Source organism: Vitis vinifera, chromosome 14 (assembly GCF_030704535.1).
Source record: "Vitis vinifera cultivar Pinot Noir 40024 chromosome 14, ASM3070453v1".
Classification (NCBI taxonomy): Eukaryota; Viridiplantae; Streptophyta; class Magnoliopsida; order Vitales; family Vitaceae; genus Vitis; species Vitis vinifera.
Window position 1 is genome coordinate 5,835,594 of NC_081818.1, and position 19,204 is coordinate 5,854,797.

A 19,204-nucleotide genomic window follows, 5' to 3' on the forward strand; every position below is an offset into this window, starting at 1 on the left:
TTATTCTTGTTTGTACGTACAGTATACCCATGATCAGCTGCATGTGTTCATTTTCTGGGTTTTGTATTAGTGACAAGGAGAATACATTCTTCCACAATGTGTGATAGGCTGTCTCAACAACATATTCATATCATTTATGAGCAAAGAACCATATTGTTGTCATTTCTACAGTATATGATCTTTATCAAGAACATATCCTCCTTTATTCATATATGATTTGAAGAGATTATTATATTATAATTCATATGAGAATATGTTCATTGGTTTATAATCATTAATAGTAGTTTCGCACAATCCTAATTAACATGTGATTATGTTTGTTTTTAACCGAATAGAAAAAATTAAAATATTTAGTTTTTTCTATTCCACTTAAAGTAACCTATTAATATTAATAAATTAATATAATTAAACTGAGTTTATTATCAATAGGTTTAATTTAGTTATATTGATTGATATCAATAAATTGTTTTTAATGAAATAAAAAAAATCAAAAAAATAAACACCACAGCAAGTTTTGTAAATATACCTAAAATTAATAACAATTATTAAACCCAATATCATTATGTAGGTCATGCTATATATAATAATACAAGGTGCCCTACATCTTTTGAGTTTAATGTCAAAGAAAAATTAATTTAATTCTTGATCAATTTGTATTATGCACCATCATGGAAATTAGTATTTGGGTCCAATTATTCATTAATACAATTAAGGTAGTGTTTGAATAAAAAAAATAAAATATTTATTTATTTATTTCATTAAAAGCAATATATTGATATTAACAAATATAACTATAATGAATTAAGTTAAAAAAAAAAAAAAGCCAAAATACTTGGCTTTTTTGATAAGTAACTTTTCAACCAATTACATTTTTAGTGATCCATTAAGTTTACTTTATCGGAAAAATTCATTTCTAACTTCAATTTGAAGTGGACAAATATTAATATTAACATCGAAGTTCAAGAATGTATCACCATAACCATTGACATAAGGAAATTAAAAAAAAAAAAGAGAAAAAAATCTATATACAAAAAGAAAAGATACTTAGTAAATTAATATATTGCAAACTGCATGCTTACAAAGAAAGCTTATTTTATCAGTAACATCAAGGCATAAAATGCCATTAATTACCACACCATATTTATCTATATATAGTTCCACAGAGATGAACAACAAAGGAGAAAACAGGCACACCGGTAGAAAGTATAGCTAGATGAAGTCCCAGCAAAACCTATAATTATCCCGGAGACTCCTGTATGTCTGCAAGCTTGTGGTCAGACTTTTGCGCCCTTATACTTTTCCTGGGCCGTCTTGCTGTCAATGATTGTCCCTCCGGTCAAGTCTGGCCTAGGAGTTGGTTTGAAGTTGCCATATCGCCTTGCGGCTTCCTTGCTGTCAATGGTTTCTGCGTATTTAGGCACGGTAGGAGCTGGTGTTGCGAACCGAACAGGCTGTCCAGATGAAGGCATGGCAGCCTCCTTCAGAATCTCCACCGCTGCTCCTATGTCACTTGTTGGTCTGGTCAGCTTGCTGCCGGGGGGTGTAGCCCACTCTGCCTGTTTTGGCCGACCACCCCAGCCGTTGCTGTTCGTGATAGTTGGTTCCTTGGTGCCATCATTTCTGTGGTAATAGTCATCATCACCATCAGAAGGGTCACTTCGAATTATAATATTACTATTTGGCTTGTTCCAGTAATCGTCTTTGCCGTAGTTACCATACTCGCCATAGCCGCCGGTGCCATTAAGAGCTTTGGGGGGATTATGGTGCTGACGCCAGTTCATGGCAGTGAGGGGGCCATGCCTGGTGGGTACTTCGCTAACTTCAGTTTGGATTTTAGTGATGAATTGCTCGACTTCGGGAGGACGGTCATGAACTGGGCTCGAAGGCCTACCCCATCTGTTGGCAGGAGGGCTATGCTTGTACTCCTCCACCCTTACAGGGTGGCTGTACTTGTGCTCGTCCACCTTTCCAGGAGAGCTAGGCTTGTACTCCACCCTTACAGGATAGCTGTATTTGTGCTCATCCACCCTTCCAGGAGAGCCATGCTTGTATTCCTCCACCCTTACAGGATAGCTGTATTTCTGCTCATCCACCCTTCCAGGAGAGCCAAGCTTGTATTCCTCCTCCCTTACAGGATAGCTGTATTTGTGCTCACCCACCCTTCCAGGAGCGCTGAATCTGTACTCTGTGACAGCTGGAGTGCGGAAGACAATTGTTTCAGTTTGTGCAACATAGGTCTCTGTGTTACTGATGGGATTGAAGCAAACTATAGGCCTTTTTCTTCCCATAGCATCAACAATGACTGGGCGGCATACATGATCAGCATGCCCATTTCCAGCGCCTTTTCTCCACTCCTCCTCCCGCGGTCCATTGTGGGTGGTATAGCCTCCGTCGCTGTAGCCTCCATCACTGCGGCCTCCGTTCCAGTAGCCATACTCATGAGCCATTGCCTGATTCACCAAGATGTTTTTCCCTCAAAGAAGTCTTAATAAAATGAGTTTCTTCTCATACATGCAACTTGCCACACTATCTTCTTATATAGAGAAATTAATTATGCTGAATTCCTTACATAACATGATAGAAGGATTGTATGCTGCTTTTTCCCACTTTCAAGATTCTTAGGGCCCTCCCATCCGATAAGAAGTTCCACAAGAATCATATTCTACTAATCCATGGAGTGTGCGACCTCCATTACATATTCCTTGATTTTACCGGTTCTGCTAAGGTGAAGGAGATGCCTTGTAGTTACAACTGGCCCTTTCATGATTGCAAAGCAGGTTGTGCAGCAATCACTACAGAATAAAGAAAAGTAAGAGAATTACTTTTGACTCCATGAATTGTAATTTGAATGTTCCATTCTGTTTTGGCAAGGCAGGAACCAAAAAATTAAAAAGTGCTGGCTCATGAAATAGTATTTGCTTTTCAGTAAAAACCAGCTATTTTTCTACCCTCAGAGTCTGCACTCTACTATATTTCAATAGAATTTGAATCTTTGAAGGGCCTTGTATGAGTTCTAGAGATTTTTCTCTTTATCAAATGTTACCCGTCTTTGACTGACCAAAATCACTGCCTTCATCATTGTCAGATTTAATTTCCAACATACTCATCTTTTTTGGATGTGATTCCCTCAACTGGGGCCTGCAAATGTTTTCCTAATGATCCTGTCCATTTTCTTGATGCAATTACTGGGGGAAAGAATAAAAAAGTACACATAACGGCAAAACATAGAATGACAGGAGACAAAACATATAATGGTAGGACACAGACAATACCAGGACGCATACACAATATTAAGCATCCATTTAGTCAATATTTTCATAAATTTAGAGCAATAAAATATTAATAATATTTGATTCTCTTAAAACAATATTCGTTTTAAATAAATCAAGAGCATTACATTGATAATATTTTATTCTCTTAATTTAGGAAATAATATTTATTTCCTTAATTTTAGGATATTTATTATTTATTTTTCTCTATAATTCCCTGTGCATTCTTGTATAAATTTATGATTGATGAAAAGAAATAATAAAATACACCTTGTATCTATTGGTTTTCTCCAAAGGTAGTCAAATGCTCTAAAAGGGTCGACCCATCCACACAAACCATGTCTTCGTCTTATTAATTTTTTTTTTTAAAAAAAAATCCTTAGTGTTCTAGTCTTTCCATCAATAATATTCATTCTAGTTTGATTTCAATCAAGCTAAACACCATGAATTTTTTAACTTACTTCGTGGCTTCAATGTTCTAGCCTTTCATTTGTGTTATTTCTAGTTTGATTTCAATCAAGCTAAACACCACAAAATTCCTACTATGGCAAAATCAAATCATTGTTTATGACATTGATGTTCTCTAATATCTCTTAGGTGGGGAAACTTGCTAAAGAAATTAATGATGAGAAGAGCAAATGTTCTATCCTGCAATATGATCAACAATAACAAATTTATCACTTCATGAATTATTGGAACAATGAAAGAAGATGTTTTTAGCACGATCCTTGGTGTTAACACGGTATATGAGGTATGAACTTCTCTGAAAGAGCAATTGCTTCTTTAAAAAAAAGAGTTCTTAAAAGAATATTTAAGAGACTTAAAAAATATATGTAACATCTCGATGCAATCAAAGCCAATTTCAGACCAAGACAAAGTTTGTCCATTCACACCTGGCTTAGGACAAAGCCAAAATCGTGGCAACTCTTCAAGGATATAATCAATTACTCACTATCAAAATGAAGGAGAAAAAATGATCCTAGAGTATGCACAAGTTTTATTTAGACAACATAATCATGGTTGGAATGGTTGAGAAGGCAAAAATTTCCCAATTTAAGGGGAAGAGGTTTCACCCTTTCTATGCGTTACTATTATATATATTGTCCATTCTCATATGGCTTATGATAAAGCCAAAATCATAGTAGCTCTTTAAGGACATAATCAATTACTCACTACCAAAATAGAGGAGAGAAAATATTCTTAGAGCATTCATAAGTTTTTATTTAAACAACATAGTCATAGTTGGAATGGTTGAGAAGGTAGAAATTTCAATTTAGGGCAAAGAGGTTTCACCATTTCTAGTGTGTTACAATTATTAATATATATAATATAATATAGGAAAAAGTGGGTCTTGACTCACTAATTTAAAAAAATATAGAAAAAGGAATCCGAACTTCTATAAATTAGTAAATAATAAAATGAAGCACAAAAAAAATATTTAGAAATTTCTATTTTCTAAAACTTCGTATCATTTATTTAAAAAGTGAATAAATGAAAATAAAATCCTGTTGAATTTTTTAATTTCATAATTTTAGATTCAAGTGAATCCTATTGTTATACACACACACGGATGTCTTCACCAAGTTTTGAGACAAGTTGGGAGTTCATATTCATTCCACTCCAATTTGAGGGGTGAATTAAGGGAAAGAATAAAAGAAGACATATAATGACAAGACACAAAATGACAGGACATGGACACAGAATGACACAGGAGTATAAAATGGTAGGACACAAAAAATATTAAGTATCCATTTAGTCAATATTTCCATAAATTTAGAGCAATAAAATATTAATAATATTTTATTTTCTTAATTTAGGATATTTATTTTAAATAAATCAAGAGCAATCAAATATTAACAATATTTGATTCTCCTAATTTAGGAAATAATGTTCATTTCTTTAATTTTAGGATATTTGTTATTTATTTCTTTTTATAATTCCCAAATGCATTCTTGTATAAATTTTTGAAAAGAAACAATAAAATACACATTACTTCTATTACCAAATTATCAAATTCTTCAGCAATTCCTCACGGTTTCTTCTTTACTTTTCTTATCATCTCCAAACTGATGTATTGTATTATGTTGTGCAAAAATCTCATATTTATAACATCTAAACTTCAGTTATGAATTACTTATAGCCTAAATATCATTAGTGAGAATTTATTCGGATCTTTCAATACTTGAGTGCAATTACTCCCAACTTGCATTCCCTATTGATTGCATCCTCATGACTATCTATCTATCTTTTCTCTTACATTTGTCAGTGATCTAGACTAATTCTTGTGCTTCTTCAAGCTACTATTCATTTATACTTTATGTGCGAGTGTATTACTTGAGTGTTAGGAGAACACTTGAGAAGGTGTTCAGATTCACTAATACCTTCAATTTTAATTTCAAGTGTACATTGAAGGACTCTTTGCATTGGAGGCTTTTGCAATCAGCATAAGGGAAAAAGGTACAGATGTTTTTTCTGTGCAATCAGCATGGAAAGCTTTTGCGCAACTTTGGTGGGTGTGCAGCTTGGAGTGGCAAATGGATTGCGCATGTATAAGTAGTGGCAAATGGATTGCGCAATTTAAGTTGGTGCACAACTTAAATTGCAGGGGAGGAGCGCAGCTTAATTCAAGGAAAGAGGTGCACAATGTGAGTTTGATTCACAGTGTGAGGTGCGCTCCTTGGACCTGTGCAGAAGGAAGTGTGCAATTGCATGACAGATAAAAAAAGACGTTTGGAGTCCTGTCACTGAATCATGGAATGAAGCTTTTGCATCATGAAAGACCTCAACGGGTTCTTTAATTTGGGAGCCTGCTTTTATAGCATCCAAAAGACCGGGGTCCTTTCGGGCGACATCCTTGTTAATGCATGCCAGTGAGCCTGATGCGGCCCTACACATTAAATAAGTGCACCAACTATTTATCAAGTTCCTTCTTTCATCATTCGGCATTCTTACATTTTCAAAGCCCTCCAAAGTAATTCTACCACACCTTAAAACCTACAAAATACTTGTAAAAATCATCCAATATAAAAAGGCTCAGACATTAACAATAAAAGCACGCATTGGATTAGTTTTGAGTACCTTAATTAATGCACTTAAATAAACTCTTTAGAGCTATTAAAGTGTCGAGTTTGAGTTCTCATCGATTGTCTTTTAAGAAATCTTCTTGTCTAATCATATTTAGAATAGAACCATTAGTTCTAAAACTTGTTTTTCAATTATAAAATCAAAACTAAGGTTAATCGGACTTTAGTCTAACAATTGTAGTTATTGGAAAAATAAAATGACTTAGTTTTAAAAATTAATTGACCACGAGTGATGATAAGTCATTCAAAATGGTCCTCATATGCCTACTAGAATTACAATAAGTTTCTACTCCTCAAACCTAGCATGATAAGAGTACGGCTCAATTAAATCCAAAGGCTATTTATTACTTGTATTATGTCATAAATAGAAATGATTGTACTAGAGTTTGTCATTATGGATCAACTAAATATATATGAAGGTTATTTAAGGCTACTTAAAAGGGCATCAATCAAATAAAAATGTCTATAATTAACCTTCATATGCATAATTATGATTTTTAAAGATAAAGAATAACGAGACTACTATTGAGATGTTCATTAGGTTTACCAGCATCGTAAATGGTCTACAATTCTTAAGGAAAGTCTACACCAAATTCAAGAAAATAATGAAGATTCTAAGGTCTCAACCAAAGCAAAGGGAGGCCAAAGTTATTATATATAAGAGGTTAAGGATATCATAGAGCTCCTAGTTAAAGAACTTGTTAAATCGCTTATGACTCATGAGATCATAGTGAAAAAGTCATTAAGAAGTTGAAAACAACAAGAATTAATAAGAACATTGCATTCAAAGCCTCAATGATAATGAGGAAAGTGAAAAAGATGAAGATCTTGATTTCATTGGGAAGAAATTTAAAGAAGATTATAAAGTTCGAAAAGAGTGAAATAGAAAACTTCAACCAAAGACAACATCCTCAAATGGAGAAAAAGACGAAGGTATACCACTTATTAAAGAAGATGAATCACATCAAACAAAATTATCCTCTCCTTTAAATGAAGTTAAGAAAAGGAAGAAGAAAACAATGACGGTTGTATAGCTAGAGTACAAGTGAAAAAGATTGAATAAAAAAAAAATGCAAATAACATGGTCAACACATGCTTCATGGATATTAAAGAAAAAGTAGATAATGCAAATTTTAATTCAAAACTATGATAAGTTGCACAGGCTTTTGTAGAATTATATAATGATTTAGAACATTCTTCTCTTAAAAGGACAATCTCTTATCTTCAAAATGAGTTTGATAAAATTTTGAAACTTATAAGAAGGCTAAAACTTCTGTTGAGAAAGTAAATAATATTTTAGAAAATAAAAATAAATGGTTGAATACTATTTCTTAAAATTTTTGAACGGCTAAAAGACTTTGAACATGATTTTAGCTTGCCAAAAATGCATTAATTTTGATAAAGAGGGTTTTAGTTACAAATCTCATTAAAAAAAATGTGATGAAAATTATTTTTTTTTAAAAAAAAGGTTTCAAGCAATAGCACACAAAAAAATTTCAAATTAAATGGGAAAAATGATCAATTTCAAATTTTCCATTTCACCATTTTTTTTTGAATGTTTATATAATATTTTCGATATTTCTGTAAAATTCAACTAACAATATGTATGCTATGAATTTCTAATACATTGAGACAACAATTTCTATGACAAAGAAACATGTTTTTAATGGAATAAAAAAGAACATTGAGCAGCACCATCATTTTATTCAAGATGTTCTTTCAATTAACTAAGTTGCAAATGGGTTCACAAAACTCCTCTAGGAATTTTCAGCTTAGTTAGTAATGGTAGTTTAGTTACCTTGGTTTAGAATGGTGTTTAGCTCCATGTTCTCAATAACCCCATGTTTTGATACATGTTGAGTTGGTGTGTTTTTTCCAAGAAAAATGAGAATCCTCACTAACTTATTGCTTAGTCTATATATAAATAGATTATTTTTTATATTTTTTAATAATATTTTTTCCTAAAAATAATCCTTCACCATGGCATTGAGACTGCTCCATTAAGGAACTCACTTTCAAATAAGATAAATTAAAGCTAGTGTAGAATAACTATATAATAAGAAAAATAAATTTATAAAATAATAGAAACAATAAAAAGAAGAATTTCTTATTTATTCCTTAATTGCTAAAAGTCTTTAGCTATTGTTAAAATTACATCACTTACGGATGGTTCATCTATTTTGTTTTTTTTTTTTTTATAACTAAGATGACGTATTTTATTTTATTTTTTATCAAATCTAAATATATCTTAATTTAACTTAAGTCGACCAAATTAATTATTTAAGTTATTTATTTTTGTTAATGTTAGAACTATTAAGTGTTAAATGACTTAATTTTAATAATATCTTAATATTGTTGTTTACCAATTAAATAAACAAATTTTATCCTTATAAAAGTAATTTTTTATTTTTTATTTTTATATAGTTAATAAAAATATACTGAAAACATAGTTATTTTTATTTTATTTTATATATTTAAAAATGATAATTAAAAAATTAATTTATTATATTTTCATATATCTCAAAATACCAAAATTTATTACATTATTATTTTATACAATTAAGATAAGATATTTAAAAATTAAGAATTTTTTTTTTGAAAAAAAAAAACCCTACTAACTTAAATTAAAATATTTCCAAATGTCTCTAAATGCTAAAATAAATGACAATGATACAAGTTTATAATGGTGAATTATTTAATTAGTTATGAAATTAAAAATTAATTAGTAATCAAGTTTTCCAATTATGTTTGGTTAATAAGAAATATTAAAAATTGTTTTAAGTTAAATTTCTTTGTCTACTCACTTATTTGATGCATATTTGCCCTTTAGCTAATTTAGCTCTTAATATATATATATATTAGTGGGATAGGACAAGAATTTATTTTCGTTGAGAGTTGAATGAGTTATGAGATAAAAATATTAATTATATATGACCAAATATTTATTTCAATTTTTAAAATTTATACATTTATTTTGGAATCATATCTTGTTTGAAGTAATTGACTCTTAGATTGTTGGTTTCAATTTTAGTAAGGATTATTCAAAAGATTTAGATCTAAATTTGCTTAAGAAATGGAGACAACTACTTTATTAATTTATAGGAAATTCATCTATCAATCACATTTGATTTTACTTGTAATTTAGGTAATTTGATTTATTTTTAAGTTAAGAATTAACAAAAATTTTGAAAAGTATATTTGGCTTTATTTTATTTGAGAAATTGGGTTTGGACGTTGCAAAAGTTATTTTCCCAATAAGACAAAGATTGAAAAAATTAACTTTTTTCATTAAAACAAAATTACCACGTAATAAATGATAGAGCCAAACTTAAATCTTAAAATAACTTATTTTAAAATTTTAGTTGAATATGCAAACAAATTCCAAGTGTTGTTTTAAATTTTATCTTAAAATTGATATCTTTGTATTGATTTTTATTCAAAATTTAATGACTTGTTTGGTAATTATTATTAAAAAAAATTTGTTTTTTATTCTTAAAAACATAAAATAGGGTGTTTTCAAAAAATATCTTTTACTTGTTCTATATCATTTTTATTTATTTTTTAAAGACTATTTTAAAAAAATAATTATACAATTATGTAGAATGATTAAAAATAAAACACTAAATATAAAATTATTTTTAAAACCTATTTAAAAAAATTATACAAATAAACTTTTGTTATATAAAATATTAAAAACCAGTTTTAAAAAATTGTTTTCAAAACTAATTTTAGAATTGTTTTCGAAAATAGTTACCTTATCATATGCTACATCTCTTCAACTTTTTGATAAAAAGATAAACATAAGGGATATGTAAGGGTACTAACCACATGTGATCCGAGGCGAATCAATCCTTAGGGAAACAAAACCATAAATAAAAAGGAGAGATACTTCATTGCAATCTGCTTACAAGGAAAGCTTATTTTATACTAGCAATGGCAGAGCATCAAAGGCCATTAATTAGCACCACTTACCTGTTTACGACACCAAAGAGATTCCACTGAAACGAACGGCAAAACGGAAAACATACAATACTGATAGTTTAGCTAGCTAGATGAAGTTCCAACAAACCTTCTACTCACAGAGCATTCCAGCTGAGGAGCTTCATGAAGCTATAGTCCATAGATCCATATATATGTGTAATCAAGTCTAGATGTTGTGTTCAGTAGAACCCTACGCTCTTGGGTGACCTAGAAGTTAATTTAAAGTTCCCATATCGCCTTGCAGCATCCATACTGTCAGTGGTTTCAGCATATCTAGGCCCTGCTGAAACCGGTGCTGACCCTCCCTGTCGTGAAAATGTAGACGTGGCAGCTTCCTTCAGAGTCTCGACAGCCTCGCCAATGTTGTTTGTTGGTTTGGTCAGTGAGGAGCCGGACGTTGCAGACCATCCTCCACTGTTTGGCCTGCTACCCCACCCCCCACTGGTGTTCATCACTTCCATGGCACGATCATTTCTGCGGTGGTAGTCGTCGAAACCGTCATTTCTAATGGTATTACCACTAGGCCTGTTCCAGGAATCATTCTTGCTGTACTCACTATACCCACCATAGCCACTGCTGCCATTGTGGCCTGTCGAATATGGTGGCTGACGCCAATCCATGGTGCTGTTGGGGGGAGACCTGGTTGATTGGCTCACTTCAGTTTGGATTTTGGTGAAGAACTCCCCAGTTCTCTGGGAATCACGATCATGAACTGGGCTTGAAGGCCTACCCCATCTATTTGCAGGAGAGCTGTATTTGTGCTCAGGTTGTTCCACAAATGGTTTTGTACCATAGCTGTCTGGGAAATAGATGACAGGCTGCGTTTTTCCGCGGCCATCAACGGTGACAGGGCCCTTCGCAGCCCTGTAATTCATGCCGACGGGTTCGGTCCGTGAAAACATCTCAGCCCCGTAATTCATGCCGACGGGTTCGGTCCGTGGAAACATCCTACTGGAGGTGGTGTAGTCTCCGCTCGTGTAGCCATACTCAGCCATTACTTTCCCTTAACTACTCTTAGCAGAAGGATTTCCTTTTACATATTAGACATACAGAAACATCTCTTTATATAGAAAAATTTTTGCTCTATTTTGCTTACGGCCGCAATAGCGCAGAGTATATGCCACTTCTTGCAAACACCTTTTAAGATTCTACAGGCCATTCCATTGAATGAAAAAGTTTCAGTAAGAATCATATTCTTATTAATGGTGATTGGTGTGTGACCAACTTCACCCCATTCTTGATTGTATCGGTACTGCTGAACCGGAGTCACAACGGGTCCTGTGATTGAGAATGAAAGAAGGGAGACAATCACGTCCACTTTATGAAAAATAATGTGAATATTTTGTTGTCTATGGCAAGGCAAAGGTGGAGAAAGAGTTCTGGGTTAATGACCCAACAGGTATTGGTCCTAAGGTTGGTTCAGAAAATGGAATCTGGTGCCAAATTGGATGTTCTGGGTCAATGTCAACTTCTATCCCAATCCCCCACTATATTTAGATTCAAAGTGGCATTTCTCTTCCAAGGATCATATTCCACTTTTCTTTCACCTCAGTATGCACCAGTGCATTCATTCACGTGCTTCCGGTGAAATAATGGTTGTCAGAACAATACATATTCTGATAATTACTTGTGGATGGCGACCTCCACTACCTTCTCAACCCTTGAATTTTTAGTGTCGGTTTTCACGCATACACCGGAATGTCTTCCACATCAACTTTCATCCACAATGGCTGCCAAGGTCGGCAGGGTAAAACAGATCGAGAAGGGAGAGTCACACTTCAAATGAATGTGAATTTGCTTACATAGATGGTGCTTTCACCATTGCAAGAGAAGAAGAGGGCTGAGGATGAACCAATACCAAGGCCCTGTGTAATAATTGCAGATCATTGTTAAATAATAGATAGCATTCCCAGATGGACCAAGAATTATCCCAGAACGTTCAAAACCTGCAGGAGAATCATCTATTAGGAAAAATTTCCTCCACTTTTATTTCACAGAATGTATTATAATATACTTTCGTTCTTCATCTCATTTTCTCTTCCCTTTGTTTCTATTCGCTTCCCAAACAGATAGTAGAAGCATCCAGGAACCTTAGGAAAAAGCACTGGTACAAAGAGATTTTCATTACCAACCTCGCCACTGAAACCAGCCCTTTAACAAGAACATGTTCTATGTTAATAGTTGAAGCATTAGTTTATGAGATATTTTGATCTATAGAAGGGTCCATGCAAACCAAGTAAAACTATAATTGAAAGAAGAGAATTACCTGAGTCTTACAGCATCCCGAGTAGTTTCTTTAATATAGTCATTAACCAAGGGGATTCTCATCAGGTCATCATAGTCGAGAACAAGCTGCCATGCCAGAAATGACCATATCAAGCAATCCAAAGTAGCAGAGGTCATAAGCAAGTACAATGTTAATTGCAAACTTGAGCTCATATTTGGGTACATGTGGTTAAGTTTCCTTAAGATGATGGGTCACATTTACTAAGCATAAGCTCTACTAAAAAGTAGCTCATTTGATGATCTTACATTTTGATTGTAATCATATTGAATTGAATTCATGGATGGTGGAGAAGCTTATAAAATTTTTGGAGAAATTAATTCTCAAATTGGATGGTCGAGCCTCATCAAATATATTTAAATTTTCAAGAACTTATATATTAAACAAGACAACCTCAAAAGTCGGGTCTTGATGTAATGAACCCCTCCCAACTGTTTAAATATTGCCTACTTTGGCCCAAAGGCCCTTCACAATTTTAAAACACGTCTACGTGATTAAGAAGAGTCCTTGTATATATAACATAAAGAGTTTTTTTCCCTTATTTGATGTAAGATATTACAGTTGATCTATTCTCTTGGTACCAATATGGTACAAAAATGGAGAAAGCAGTGATCACTACTTTCATGATCTTTAGAAGAAACATGTGTGCAAGACTAGATGTACCAACCATAAAAGGAAAAACCGGATAAAAATATAAACCAAAGAAGAATCTACCCTACATTATCATAAAATCATAAACGGGTATATATAGGATATGACCAATTGTTCACTCTTCAACGAGTAGGCAGGATTTTTCATATAGGAAACACACAGTTTTAAGCATATTCTGATTCAGATACAGAAGATGGAGAAATGGAAAGAGAAACCCAAATATCCTTCTTGTGACAGATTCCTTCCTACAAGGATGTATTCTCTAACTAATACCTTTTCTCAAGAAGAGGAAATTCACATTCTTTTTTTTCCCTTTTTTTTTTTCTTCTTTTTGAAAGAATAAATATAGCCCCATGATCCATCTAAGATAACATCCTAATCAGAACAATAACTACAACCACCTTTTGTTTTGACTCATGATAGACTTAGTAGTTTCACAATCAACATTCAATCCTACTTCAATAAAATGATGATGACTTTTTTGGTTATATAAAACCACAACAAAGAACAACAATAAAGAGAAGAAAATGAGGAAAAGAAAATGGAAAATACATAAAACATACCATGATTTACATGATTAGCCTAAAGCCCACATCTATGAGTGAAGATGAAAAAAAAACTACTATTGTTAAAAGATATTGCAATCTTAGAGTTCTCAAATCCCCAATTACACCCAAAACAAAGAACTTTATCTTTCAGTCCAAATCTCTTTGTATATTTTTCCTGATTACATATAAAAACTTAATTGTCTAATTATTAAAGTACTTATTCCTATAATAAAAAATTCTCACAATAGAATATTTCCTTCATAATAATAGGAATCTCCCCAACTAGAATGTATTCAAATAGGAAAATATTGAAGTTAAAAATGAACTTAAAAGAGAATTTGAGATGCTTTCTAATAATTTCTACCTTAGCTTAAATTCTCATGTCTTAAACAAGCTCAAAAGTCTTTCATGTCACTTCACTCCCACACCCTTAAAGGGCCTTTAGATACTACAATCACCAATTAAATTCAAGCAATCTCCAAAAAACAAAATACTAGAAGTGATTTTTTCAAATTTTTAAAAGTGTTTTCTAAATTTTATTAAACATCTTTATATATATATATATATATATATATATATATAAATTTTAGGATAAAAGTATTTCCTAGAATCAATATCAAATGAACTCTTGTTAGCTCATTGGTCACCTACATACATAAACATACATGTCAACAACTAGTTGATCGGTTGATTGGGTAGTTGACTAATTGAGTTGGAATTTGTGTCTAATAGTTAGGTAGTACAAAAATCTCATATTTATAACATCTAAACTTCAATTATGAATTACTTATCGTGTAAATATCATTAGTGAGAATTTATTTGGATCTTTCAATGCTTGAGTGCAGTTACTCCCAACTTGCTTTCCTATTGATTGCATCCTCATAATGACTATCTAGCTATCTTTTCTCCTACATTTGTTGGTGACCTAGACTAATTCTTGTACTTCAAGCTATTATTCATTTATACTTTGTGTGGGAGTGTATTACTCGAGTGTTAGAAGAACACTTGAGAAGGTGTTCAGGTTCACTAATACCTTTAATTATCAAGTGTAAAATTGAATTAAGGACACTTTGCATTGAAGGCTTTGGCAATCAACATAAAGGAAAGAGGTACACATGTTTTTTCTATGGAAGTAGCATGGAAAGCTTTAGTTCAACTTTGGCAGGTGTTAGAAATATGGAATAATTGTATTCTATTTCTTAATTAAAGAATATACATCAATGCCTTTATATAGGAGGCATATGTGTGCGATACAAGTAATATGTGTGCGGTACAAGTAAAGTGTACTATACAAGTAACCTAACTGGGCCTAAAGCCCAAAACATAATATACTTTAACAGCCCCCCTCAAATTCAAGGTGGATGTGAGACCAACTTGAGGTTGTCAACTAAATCACGAGTGCGTCTCTTAGGAAGTGACTTGGTGAAGATATCTGCAAGTTGATCTTTGGAGGAGACGGAGAAAAGCTTAAGAGCACCATGGACAAGATGATAACGGATAAAATGACAATCAATCTCGATGTGTTTAGTCCGTTCATGAAAGACATCATTGTGAGCAATATGAATGTCACTCTAGTTGTCACAATAAAGAGGAGTAGCAGAGGAGGTGGACACACCCAAATCCTTAAGAAGCCATCTTAGCCAAAGGAGCTCAAATGTGGTATCAGCAAGGGCACGATATTTCGCTTCAGTACTGGAGCAGGCCACAAAAGTTTGTTTCTTACTTCTCCAAGAAATCAAAGAAGAACCAAGGAGGAAGAAATAACCTGTAGACCTGTGATTAGTAGGATCTCCTGCCCAATCAGCATCAGAGAATGCACGGAATACAAGAGGAGACTGAGCTGAGTAGAAAAGGCCATGAAAAAGGGTACCCTTCAGGTATCGAAGAATGCACAGAACAACAGCATAGTGAGTTGATCGTGGAGCAAACAAATACTGGCTCACCTGATGAACAGCATAGGAGATGTCTGGACGAGTAACTGTGAGATAAACTAAGCTGCCAACCAATCGTTTGTAAAGAGAAGGATTAGACAATGGTTTCCCCCCGAGGGTGTCAGATGCGCATTAAGTTCAACTGGAGTGTCAACAGTCTTGCTGTCAGTGAGTCCAGCTTGAGACAACAGGTCAGAAGCATACTTGGCTTGAGTAATATAAAGACCATATGTGGAATGAGTAATTTCAAGACCCAAGAAATAGCTGAGATGTCCAAGATCTTTCATCTCAAACTGCTGACTGAGAAAATCCTTGAGTTCTTGAATGCTACTAAGGTCATCACCAGTTATGATCATATCATCCACATATAGAAGAAGCAAAATAGTGCCTTTATCAGTACGACGAAGAAATAAGGCAGAATCATACGGACTGGCAGTGTAACCCAAACGGAAAAATAGTGGAGCTGAACTTGGCAAACCAAGCTCGTGGGGCTTGTTTAAGACCATAAAGTGCACGTCGAAGATGACAAACCTTGTTTGATTCAACAGAGAGACCAGGAGGAGGTTGCATATAGACTTCTTCACTCAGATCCCCATTAAGGAAGGCATTTTTAACATCCATCTGAAAAAGATCCCATTTACGAGTAGCAGCAACAGCTAAGAGAGCATGAACAGATGAGATACGAGCAACTGGAGCAAAAGTCTCTTCATAATCAATCCCATACTCCTGTGTAAAACCTTTGGCAACAAGACGAGCCTTGTAGCGCTCAACGGATCCATCAGAGCGAGTCTTGATCTTATAGATCCACTTACAACCAACCATAGACTGTCCAGGAGAGAGAGTAACAAGGTCCCAAGTATGGTTTTTGGTTAATGCATCAAGTTCCTCTTTCATTGCAATCTGCCATAAAGGGTCAGTAGAGGCCTCACGATAGGTTTGAGGCTCGTGAAGTGTAGCAAGGGCAGTGTAACAATGATAGTAAAGGAGGTGTGGAAGAATGGATCTTACCCGGGTTGAGTGGCGAGGTGGAATGTCTTGTGGAGGATCTTCAGGCAGAGTAGGAACAGGGGACCCAAGCTCAAAGTGGGGTAGCTCATCATCAATCTGTTCATCTGCAACCTGTCTAGGAGAAGCATCAAAGATATCTGGAGAGAGTCCAAAGGAGGATCAAAAGTATTGTAAAAGGAACAAGAGACTCATCTGGAAAGATTTCTAAAACAGAGGAGTTAGTCAAGGAAGAACGAAAGTGAGAGAGGTCAACAAACAATCGGTGATCCCAAAAGACAACATCACGAGAAACACGAAGACGATGAGAGACAGGATCATAACACCTATACCCCTTTTGAGTTTCGCCATAACCAAGGAAACAACATAGTCTAGATCGAGGCTCAAGTTTGTTGTGCTCATGAGGCTGAAGAAGAACGAAACAAGCAGATCCAAATGAGCGAAGGTGATGATAGTCAGGGGGTGACCCAAAAAGACGCTCATACGGAGTCTAATTATAGATGACAACACTTGGAATGCGGTTAATTGCATGAACAACATGAAGATTAGCTTCACCCCAAAATGGGGCAGGAACTTTGGCAGAAAGAAGTAGAGCACGAACAGTGTCAAGAATATGACGAAGTTTTCTTTCGGCTCTACCATTTTGCTGAGAGGTACCTGGACAAGTTAGATGACGTATAGTGCCATAGGAATGTAACAGAGCTTGAAACGCATATTGAGTATATTCAAGAGCATTATCAGATCGAAAGGTTTTGATACGTTTGGAGAATTGAGTTTCAACCATTTTTGCAAAATTGCTATATATTGGTAAAATTTCAGAACGAGATTTCATAGGAAAAATCCAACTATAACGAGAATAATCATCAATAAAAACAACAAAATATCGAGATCCACCAATACTAGCAACAGGAGAAGGTCCCCAAACATCAGAATGAATTAACTCAAAAATACTATTAGAAATGGATTCACTGTTATTAAAAGACAAAGTTGACTGTTTTCCTAACTGACATGAAGTGCAATCAAAATTATCTTTAGACACAGAACCCAACAGACCCCTAGACACTAACTGTTGTACCCGAGAAGATGGTGCATGACCAAGACGAGAATGTCAAAGTGCAAGAGAAGGTAAGGAAGAAACTGCAGCCGCTGCAGCAGCAACAGAAACAGGAGCAATAGGTGGAAGATGAAGATTGTTCACGGGAAACATACGCCCAACTCTAGGACCGATCCCAAGCTCCTGCCCCGTCCTCAGATCCTACACAATACACCCAGAATAGTAAAAAATAAGGCGATAACCTAGTTCAGCTAATTGTCCCACAGAGCACAAATTATAGGATAGGGCAGGTACGTGGAAGACTCCAGGAACAGAAAGATTAGAAGTTGAAACAAAACCTAGACTATTTCCATGCATGGTGGAACCATCAGCTATATGAATATTTAGAGGATGTGGTGCAGGGTCAAGGTTGGAGAACAGGGATGAGTGAGGTGTCATGTGATTGCAGCAAGCAAAATAAAAAAGCCAAGTTTGAGACTTACCAGGTAGAACAGATAAGGCAGTGGAAAGTGATGCATTACCAGCCATATGAACAGCTTGAGCTATGGTCTCTTGTAGTTCAGTGGAGGAGAGGTTGATAGTAGATCCAGAAGACTGGGACTCAGCTGAGGTGGAAGCCGTTGGCGGAGTAGGCTCAGTATTAGCAACAGCAACAGTAGATTTGTTACGACGGTAACAAGTCTCAATGGTGTGGCCAGGACGCTTGCAATAGTTGCAGAACTTTTTGTTGGTCTACTTGCGACGATTGCTAGAGCTAGAAAAATCACCTAATTGTTGAGGTTGCTCTATGAGTGGAGTAAATGGAGTAATAGCCAAAACATTGAGCTTATTCTGGGCTTGCAGGGTTGCAAGACGAGCTTCTTCTCTAACCAACTCATTCACAGCAGTATCAAGAGAGGGAGCAGGACTGCGATTTAGCAGCTGACCACGAATGGGCTCAAAGTCCTTGTGAAGTGACATCAAGAATTCATAGAGGCGAAATTCATCTCTGATGGAAGCATATTGCTGAGCATCTTTTGAGCATGCCCAAGTTGGATCAGAAAGGTCAATTTGGTCCCAAATGAAGCGAAGCTGATCATAATAGTCATTGATGGATTGCCCCGATTCTTGCCTGAGTTGATGCAATTCAACCACTAACTGATATTTCATGGATCCATGAGTAGTGGAGTACCTTTTGGTCAACATATCCCATGCAGATTTTGCATCGTCAAAGCTGCCCAATAGATTGGAAATAGAGGGAATGGAAGTATTCCGAATCCATGTGAGGATCATGTGGTTATGACTATCCCATTCAATCATGCGACTAAGAAAGACAACATCTTCTTCACTTGCTCCCTTGACAGGAATAGTCATTGCACCAGTACAATAATGCCAGAGCATGCGACTCTTAAGAAAACT

The 19,204-nt window shown here is 34.6% G+C and overlaps 3 protein-coding genes across 3 annotated transcripts; all 3 read right to left on the bottom strand.

Moving 5' to 3' along the window:
• Positions 1 to 1,026: 1,026 nt before the first annotated feature.
• Positions 1,027 to 2,537, bottom strand: LOC104881423 (uncharacterized). The gene has a single exon (XM_010661656.3). The coding sequence runs from the start codon at positions 2,445 to 2,447 to the stop codon at positions 1,275 to 1,277; it is 1,173 nt and encodes a 390-aa protein (XP_010659958.1). The 5' UTR covers positions 2,448 to 2,537; the 3' UTR covers positions 1,027 to 1,274.
• Positions 2,538 to 10,221: 7,684 nt separating this feature from the next.
• LOC100855224 (uncharacterized) lies at positions 10,222 to 11,385 on the bottom strand. The gene has a single exon (XM_003633619.4). The coding sequence runs from the start codon at positions 11,326 to 11,328 to the stop codon at positions 10,513 to 10,515; it is 816 nt and encodes a 271-aa protein (XP_003633667.1). The 5' UTR covers positions 11,329 to 11,385; the 3' UTR covers positions 10,222 to 10,512.
• A 4,002-nt stretch (positions 11,386 to 15,387) lies between these two features.
• Positions 15,388 to 16,103, bottom strand: LOC132255051 (uncharacterized mitochondrial protein AtMg00810-like). The gene is made up of 3 exons (XM_059742678.1): positions 15,877 to 16,103; positions 15,590 to 15,811; positions 15,388 to 15,508 (listed from the first exon to the last, which is right to left on the bottom strand). Exons 1-3 carry the CDS (start codon positions 16,101 to 16,103, stop codon positions 15,388 to 15,390), a joined length of 570 nt encoding a protein of 189 aa, XP_059598661.1.
• Positions 16,104 to 19,204: the final 3,101 nt, after the last annotated feature.

Excerpts from the sequence above, each read along its gene's own strand:
- LOC132255051 (XM_059742678.1), bottom strand. The coding sequence starts at position 16,103 with ATGATCATAACTGGTGATGACCTTAGTAGCATTCAAGAACTCAAGGAT. Across the intron at positions 15,812-15,876 it reads ACTCCAGTTGAACTTAATGC|CTTAGTTTATCTCACAGTTA; the intron begins GCATCTGACACC and ends ATTGGTTGGCAG. Across the intron at positions 15,509-15,589 it reads GGAGATCCTACTAATCACAG|TACTGAAGCGAAATATCGTG; the intron begins GTCTACAGGTTA and ends GGCCTGCTCCAG.
- LOC100855224 (XM_003633619.4), bottom strand. The coding sequence starts at position 11,328 with ATGGCTGAGTATGGCTACACGAGCGGAGACTACACCACCTCCAGTAGG.
- LOC104881423 (XM_010661656.3), bottom strand. The coding sequence starts at position 2,447 with ATGGCTCATGAGTATGGCTACTGGAACGGAGGCCGCAGTGATGGAGGC.